Source organism: Gracilinanus agilis, chromosome 5 (genome assembly GCF_016433145.1).
Source record: "Gracilinanus agilis isolate LMUSP501 chromosome 5, AgileGrace, whole genome shotgun sequence".
Lineage (NCBI taxonomy): Eukaryota > Metazoa > Chordata > Mammalia > Didelphimorphia > Didelphidae > Gracilinanus > Gracilinanus agilis.
The window spans coordinates 47,725,324-47,734,076 of record NC_058134.1 but is presented as its reverse complement, the minus strand read 5'-3'; the positions used below and the strand labels follow the sequence as shown (position 1 = coordinate 47,734,076).

The window sequence follows — 8,753 nt, the reverse complement described above, 5'->3', positions numbered from 1 at the left end:
TGCACAAAAGTTTTTAGATATTTTAGAAAAGGGGGTGGGAGAGGTTCAGATTTGAAGGATGAACTGGTACAAGTTCAGTCTTCATGGTAGATTTCAAAATCTCTCTCAGGGGATGTTGGTCCTTTTAAGCATGTGGACTATGTGTAAGCCCCAATCAAGTTATTCAGATCTCCTATTGATAGTCTTTGGAGTGGCACTTCACATAGCCTTTCTTTCCACAGAACTTCAGTCATGGCACCCTGCCACCCCTAAGCCTCCAACCTCTTCAGTTCCTGCCTCATTGCCTAGATGCCATGGGCACTTGCCAGCTGTCCTTTTAAGGCTGCAGGCCACCAGAAGCAATTCTGATACCGTTTAAAAATTAAAACTTTGGGGGCAGCTGGGTAGCTCAGTGGATTGAGAGCCATGCCTAGAGACGGGAGGTCCTAGGTTCAAATCCGGCCTCAGACACTTCCCAGCTGTGTGACCCTGGGCAAGTCACTTGACCCCCATTGCCTACCCTTACCACTCTTCCACCTATAAGTCAATACACAGAAGTTAAGGGTTTAAAATAAAAAAAAAATTAAAACTCCGGACAACATTCAATTCCTTTTTGTTAATATTTGTTAATTATTTATTCCTAGTTTTGTTCCTTACATTTTTAAAGCACTTCATCACCTCACAGCCCATCCAGTATAGCAAAATGTTAGGGATGCTTATGCTTTCCTAGAGGAGCCCCCATCCTCTGGGGATCTTGAGAAGGATAGTGGATGGGTCCTGGAGCTGGCATGAAGGGAGATGTGATGGTCCCATTGGGTGCAATATGTGTGATCTAAAATCTTCTGGGATTGGGACAATATGAGGAGGAGGTAGCAGGGCAACATGAACCCCTGCTAGAGGACTAGTGGGAGGGAGATCAAAATAACTGGCAGTTGCTGGAGGAGAAGGAAGAACTCCAGGAAGTCCAGGAACCACCTCCAGCTTAATTCCTGTGGTTCCTTCTTTTTCCTTCTCTTTTCCTCTAGTTATATCTGTGATCTTGCCCATTTCACATGAAGCCTTTACCCATTTGTTGAAGGACTTCAGTAGCAAACAGGATGCCTCCTTCCAACTGTTAGATTGACCTCAGAAATTATTTGGACAAGTTCAGTGAGACCCAAAGATAATTGATAGTATCTCTCCAGGTCACCAGCATATAGTGTGGTAATGGTCTCATCACCTGGTGGGCCCAGGCAAAGTGTTGGTTTTTAAATTTTTTTTTTTAGAATATTTTCCCCTGGTTACATGATTCATTATTTTCCTGCCTCTTCCCTCCCCCCTTCCAGAGCTGACAAGCAATTCTTGAGTTATACATGTATCATTGTTCAAAACCTATTTCCATGTTATTCATATTTGCTGTAGAGTGATCTGTTGATGCCCAAACCTCAATCATAGCCCCATCAAACCGTGTGATAGATTATGTTTTTCTTCTGTGTTTCTGCTCCCACAGTTCTTTCTCTGGATGTGGATAGTGTTCTTTCTTTTAAGTTCCTCTGGATTGTCCTGGCTCATTGCATTGCTGTTAGTAGAAAGTCAGTTACTTTTGATTTTGTCATAATGTATTAGTCTGTGTCCACTGTTCTCCTGGTTCTGCTCCTTTCACTCTGCATCCATTCCTGGAGGTCTTTCCAGTTCACATGGAATTCCTTCAGATCATCATTCCTTATAGCACTATAGTATTCCATCATCATCAGATACCACAGTTTGTTCAGTCATTCCTCAATTGAAGGGCATATCCTCATTTTCCAATTTTTTTTTGCCACCACAAAGAATGTGGCTATATATTTTTTTGTAAAAATCTTTTTATTTATCTCTTTGGAGTACAAACCCAGCAGGGGTATGGCTGGATCAAAGGGCAGACATTCTTTTAAAGCCCTTTGGGCATAATTCCAAATTGCCCTCCAAAATGGTTGGATTAATTCACAACTCCACCAGAAGTGTATTAGTGGGGGCAGCTGGGTAGCTCAGTGGATTGAGAGTCAGGCCTAGAGACAGGAGGTCCTAGGTTCAAATCTGACCTCAGACACTTCCCAGCTGTGTGACCCTGGGCAAGTCACTTAACCCTCATTGCCTAGCCCTTACCACTCTTCTGCCTAGGAGCCAATACACAGAAGTTAAGAGTTTACAATAAAAATTTTTTAAAAAGTGTATTAGTGTCTCAATTTTGTCACATCCCCTCCAACATTTGACTTTCCTTTGCTGCCATGTTGGACAGTCTGCTAGGTGTGAGGTAGTGCCTCAGAGTTGTTTTCATTTGCATTTCCCTAATCATGAGGGATTTAAAACACTTTCTTGTGCTTATTGATAATTTTGATTTCATCCTGTGAAAACTGCCTATTAATGTCCCTTAACCATTTGTTGATTGGGGAATGGGTTGATTTTTTGTAAATTTGACTTAGTTCCTTAAATATTTGGGAAATTAAATCTTCAGATAAAGCATTATTGAAGCCCATTTTAGAAGCTTCTCTGCCACTGGAACCTGAATCCCATAACTGGCAATCTCTTATGTTCCGAGCATCAAGAGGATCTTCAAGGTCTGGAGGTTTCTCATTCTGTATGGACACCACTCTCCTTTTTTGCATCCTCCTGTTCCTCAGAAGGGGCAAAGGGGAGGATGATTCTGTTTGTAGTGAGGACTGGTCTGAACCAATTGCAGGAGCATGTCATTGGTCACTGTTGCTTTCCCAAGAGCACCAACTGGCTGAGTGCCATCAGAGGTAGAAATCTCCCTCAAGATTCTGGAGGTAGTATTCTTTGTTCACCTAGGACTTAGATATGGCATCCTGAAAGGCTACTTGTGCATCCTGGACCTGTACAGGAAAGCCCATATTCTAAGTCCAAAAGGCAGGTCTGACACATTTTTGAGCTTGCTGCAGGCTTGGTACATTTGAGTCTTCATGAAATACATGCCAATACTGGGGCACCAGTGAAACACTGTGAAGAGCCTTGCACAAACTCTCTATTCTTTTCCATGCCTTTCTTTAGTCATGTGGGTGTAAGGATATTGTCCATGGCATGTTTGACACAGAACAGGAAAGTCTGAGTGCTCCCAGTTCTGCCTGTTGTAGGTGTTGGAAGCCAGAGATATCACCATCTCAGAAGTAGCAATAGCCATAGTGCTCTTCAGAAGTAGGAGCCCCTAATGCTGCCCTGCCACCCTCACCCCCCTACCTTCTAAGTTATGGCTTTAAGTATCTGGAGCTTCCAAGATACTTGAGAATAATGAAGTGTTAACTTGCTTAAATGCCTGTGTTCTTAAGAAGCTCCAGAGATGGACAGCAGCCTCCATTAATTGCAGCTTTTGTTCTCTCTTGGTCCAATATTTCTTTTGGCTTTAGTGGACTCACTGAACAAAGGTTTTTTGTATGTGTGTGTGTGTGTGTGTGTAGAAATCCACTTTTCCCAACTTCCCAGCAGTTCCCACCCACAGTGGTCAATCAGTTTATGGGTAGGATGGGTGCTTGGTAAGACTCCATGACATCTTATTATTGTTTGAGCTCATTTTATTTTGTTTGATTTTAATTTTTTCTAGTTTGGACATGCCTTTGTTGGTTAACATATGCTTATAAAGTGCTTACTATGTAAGAGGTTCTGTCATACATGGTAGAGACACAAAAGATTGGGGTTTGGACTAGGGGAGAAGGCAATCTCAGGAGGGATCTGAAGGGCAGAAAAGGAATGAGTCAGTGAGGAGTGGGAAGTGACCCTGTGAGGAGGCTCTTTCTCACTGGAAGGGGAAGCCATTGGCTTGGCTGTGATGGTGATGGGGAGTAGATGATTAACTTCTGAGCCTAGATGTGTTTTTTTTTATTTTATGTCCTTTATTTACAATCTCTTAATACTCAGGCATAATTTAAATGAATAGCATATCAAAGTTACAAGGTTTACCACAGGTTTTTAAAAAATACTGTACAAGAGTTTTACAAGTTACAATGATAGCAGAGAAGGAATTTATAAAAACCACCAAAATGCACCAACATGAAGAAAGTCAAGTTTCACTCTTTTTCTGTCTTTACCTGGGTCTTGATCTGAAGCATCCTTTTCTTGCAGCTATTTCTTCCAAAGTTTCACCATTGCCAGCAACTTAAGGTTGGGCTTGTCTGCAACATTCTCAGGGAAGTGGAGAAAGAGGGACAGGATTTCCCACTCGGAGATGCTAAATGAGAGGAATCTTGGGAATAAAGGAAGGCTGGCCCCCAGGTATGGGACTTACAAGCAGGCATGGCACCATTCTCTAAGACAACCAAAGCAATCCCGAGACTGCTTGATGTTGACTCCATAGGTGTCTTTGAGCCATTACTGAAAGAGGTATTCATTTTTTTAGCACCAGGAACTGGTCCAGGACCACATAGACCTTGTCAAAACATTTGTCCTAAAGTTTTTCTTGCTCAACACTTCTCCTAATACCCGCCAGGCACTCCACAGGCTTGTCTCCCATGGGCTCAGAGAAGCCTTGGTGCTTCTGGGAGGTCATCATGGTTCCTCACCTGGGTGCAGAGAGCTGGAGTTGCCTCAATCCTACATGACCTGTGCTGGCTTTCTCTTCCTTTTTTTTTTTTAAATGAATTCATCCTTTCCCTGGGAGGGAAGAACTTTTATTTACAAAATGGGTCTGAAATAAGAACATGGAAATGAAGAGTCCTTGAATCTGGAGGAACCAAAGACAGGAGTGTAGGGATAGACAGATAAGCCAAGGAGGGATAGACAGATAAGCCAGAGTCTTCTGGTTTAAAACTTTAATTCTCTGTATTTCTTACTACACCTTTGGCTATCTTGGGGCCGAGGCTGAGCCTTCCACTTCTTTTGCTTCTGCTTGGCAGCATGCTCGGCTACCATGTCTCTGAAGTCCTCCTTCTCTACCTGGGTCTGCTGTTTGAGCATGTGCTCCTCATATTTCTGGGTCATCACCATAGGATCCAGCTCCAAGTCTTCTGGGGCTAAGGCCACATCCACCCCTTGCAGTTCTTGGGCTGGACCCTTCCAGCTCATCACCATAGACAAGTCATAAACATGGGTGGAACCCATTATGACTCCACCAATGGTGGCTGTCCTCTTCTCAGGAAGCACAGTGAACAGCTGGGGTGTCTCACTGCCATCCATAGCCTTTTCATTCTTTTTTCTGAGTTCAATCAGTTCAGGTATCTCCATTCCCATTGGCACTGAAGAGAAGTCCCCAGGGGTGATGAGACAACTGTCTGCAGGGGTAATTAAGCCTGTTGCATCCTGTTTATCTTTGCTGCTTTTTTCCTCTTCTTCCTCCTCCTCCTCTTCCTCCTCTGAGGACTCCTCATCAGAAGGTTCCAGCTCCCTCCAAAGAGTCCGGTCAATCTCTTCTTCTGTTTTAGTCTGAAATTCTGCTATGTTGGTTCCAAACACATCTCCATAGAGTGGTTTCCCAGTCTCATCCACAGGAGGTCTACCCCAGCCCCCAGTATGGTAACCAAAGGAACAGCTCTGGGGAATGGGAGAATTCAGTCCTGGGATCTTCAGGTTGGGGTAGGAAGGGGGAGGTCCATATTGCTGCATAGCCATTAGCCATGGGGGAGGAACTTTGTCAGCATTTGGTCCAACTGGCATCCCCAAAGAAATCCTCAACTCATCAGACAAATCTCCTGGCTGCTTCTCCTTCAATCGAGTCTCAAACTCCTTACCTTCATAGTAAAGGTCCCCATGAATCGTCAACTTCTGCTTGGTCTGCCACTTGAAGAAGGCATCCTGGAGTTTCTGGTAGTCAATGTCAATGTTCCCCATCTTGGGTTGAACCTTCTCTCGCATTTTTGACTTCATGGTCCTCTGTTCTTCCTTCTCCTGGAGAGCCTCTCGAATCTCCTGAATTCCTGTTCTTTTGATAAAATCTGGCAATTCAAAAGGTGGCTTCTCAATGCCTCGCTTGCCCTGAAGGTATTTGCGCTTAAAACACGTGGTGGCACTGGCACAGAGTTCCTTGTGGCCTTTAGGTGCACCAATAGCTTGGAGTCCTGGGCTGTCACATCATGCAATTCCACCACATCTGGCCGGGCCACCAGCTGCTTCAGCTCAGCCACAGTAAAACGGTTCATCCTCCTGAGCTGCTTCTTAGAGAGTTTGGGAGCTTTGGGTTTCTTCTGCTCAACATCACTGCTATTATTGTCACTGTCTTTGTGCTCCTCATCAAAGCCCTTCTTCTTGGGGGCTGCGGAGTTCTCCATCTTGTCCAGTTTCCCTGGCTCCTCTTTCTTCACAGCATTGGTCAGCTTGAAAGCTTCAAAAATCCTCTTAAAGAAGATAAAGTTGGGTTCACAGATTTCAGGCTCCTCAGTCACATAATCTCTACTGGGTCAGTCTGAGAATCTGTGCCATGAGGGCTTGGAGACTCTTTCTCATGGCCCCCCCAGGCTCCCAGAGGCAGCACCATGCCCTGCTGTCCCACCGTGGAGCTTCTTTTTCTTGTGGTTCCCTCTCTTTCATTTTTTTTCCTTTTTAGAGAAAGATGCCCTATCATCCTCAGTCTCAGAAGCGGAGATCCCCAGGGATGTCCTTGGGTCTATCTCCATGTTCTCTTCATCATGTACTGATATCAGCCCCTCCTGGAGAATTTCCTTCAGCTGCAGAATCTTCTCTAATGCTGGTGGGATCTTGGGACCCATGCTGGAGTCATCCATCTCTCTTTCTTCTTCTCCTGGTGGAGGTGGGGGACCCTGTGGACTGGGGGCTGGAGCTCCAATAGGTACCCCAGAAGATGGGGAACTGACAGGAGTTGCAACTTGAGGACCCTCTGGGGCCTGACCCGAAATAGGACCCAAGTCTTGTGGTGGCCAAGGAACTGAGGAACCCATCTTGGCCATTTCCTGCACCAGTAACACAGCTGCCTGTTGGCTCCACTCCTCCTGCTGCATTAGCAAGGCAGTCTGCTGCTGGACCAACTTCAGTGGCTGCTCTTCCTCAGAGAGGCTCACAGAGTCACCCACCCACATGGGATCCTCTCTTTAGCTTCCCTTAAAAGCTGTTCTGCTGTGATCTGTGCTTCAGCAGGGGCTTTGTTTTTCACCTTAGCTACTTTGGCCAGAAAGCAGTAGATCCCCAAAGTGGAGGCTCTCAAGTTTTCCAAGATGGGCCTGGAAATCCTTCAGAGCTGGCTCCAATCTGCTGGCTCTGTCCCCTAAACTCCAGGGAAACTGCTCTCCCAACAGCCTCTGGTTAGCTCAGAAGCCCCAGACAACTCTAAACTGGAACTCCCAAATGCCTCTTTTTATACTGGATCCTGGAGGTAATAAGAGACCACTGGAGTGCACACGTAGGAGTGCACACGTAGGAGTGCACACGTAGGAGGAGGCGGAGTTCACACGTAGTCACTTGTGGACTTAGGGAAAGTCCCTTTGAACCCTAGGTAGTAAACTCCTTACTTAATTCCTATCAGCTGAAAACATTGGTTATGAATTTCTACTCTTCTTTTTTAGAAACTCCAAAACATGGTTTCTTTGTATCCATGATGGCTTGGCTTGATTTCTACAGGCTTTCGATGGTCTGGAAACCAGAAGCAGCTCTATTACATTTTATTTTATTTTGATATAATTTTAGTAGATATTTTAGAAAAGGGCTTGAGAGAGGTTCAGATTTGGGGGATGAGCTGTTGGTAATACTTTTTTAATTTTTTTTGAAACCCTGTGTGTTGGCTCCAAGGCAGATAAGGGGTAAGGGCTAGGCAATGGGGGGGTTAAGTGACTTGTTCAGGGTCACACAGCTAGGAAGTGTCTGAGGCCAAATTTGAACCTAGGACCTCCGATCTCTAGGCCTGGTTCTCATTCTCAATCTACTGAGCCACCCTGCTGCCCCCTTGGTAATCCTTTAATAGTAATAAAGCTGCAAGTTTAATCCATGGTGGATTTCAAAGTCCCTCAGGGGGAGGTGGTTCTTTAAGCCTATAAACTATGTTTGAGCCCCAAATAACTTATACAGGTCCATTCTTTTTTTTTTTTTAATTTAATTTTAATTTTTAAATGTTCTTTTCCATGTTTACATGATTCATTTTCTTTTCCTCTCCACTCCCAGAGCCAACAAGCAATTACACTGGGTTGTACAAATGTTATCACTTGATACCTATTTCCATATCATTCATTTGTGCTATAGAGAGATTTTTAATATCCTAAATCCCAAATCACATCCCCATATATAAGTGACAAGTGATTTCATGTGTTCTTTTGCATTTCTACTCCTGTAGTTCTTTCTCTCAATTTGGTTAGCATTCTTTCCCATAAGTCCTTCAGGAGTGTCCTGATTTGTTGCATTGCTACTAGTAGCAAAGTCCATCACATTGGATTGTTCCTCAGATTGTACTCTGCATCAGTTCATTGAGGTCCTCCCAGTTCATATAGAAATCCTCCAGATAATCATTCCTTGCAACACAATAGTATTCTATCACCCTCATATACCACAATTTGTCCAGCCATTCCCCAGTCAATGGACATCCCTTCATTTTCCAATTTTTTGCCACCACAAAGAGCATTGCTATGAACACTTCTGTACAAGTATTTTTCCTTATCTCTTTAGGGTACAAACCTAGTAGTAGTTAGTATGGCTGGATCAAAGGACATGCATTCTTTTAAAGCCCTTTGCACATAATTCTAAATTGCCTTCCAGTATGGCTGGATTAATTCACATCTTCACCAGCAATGCATTAGTGTCCCAATTTTACCACCCCTCCAACATTTTATTTTCCTTTATTGTCATTTGGCCAATCTGCTGGGTGTGAGGTGGTA

At 44.2% G+C, this 8,753-nt stretch overlaps 1 protein-coding gene and 2 pseudogenes across 1 annotated transcript; all 3 read right to left on the bottom strand.

The window, feature by feature from the left end:
- Nucleotides 1-685: 685 nt before the first annotated feature.
- On the bottom strand, nucleotides 686-3,112 carry LOC123250701 (annotated as a pseudogene).
- A 1,115-nt stretch (nucleotides 3,113-4,227) lies between these two features.
- Nucleotides 4,228-4,495, bottom strand: LOC123250416 (annotated as a pseudogene).
- Nucleotides 4,496-4,746: 251 nt separating this feature from the next.
- Nucleotides 4,747-6,971, bottom strand: LOC123250535 (splicing factor 3B subunit 2-like). Its single transcript, XM_044679656.1, is given in 2 exon segments — nucleotides 4,747-5,942; nucleotides 5,945-6,971. Coding segments are annotated over 2 exon segments (2,223 nt in total).
- Nucleotides 6,972-8,753: the final 1,782 nt, after the last annotated feature.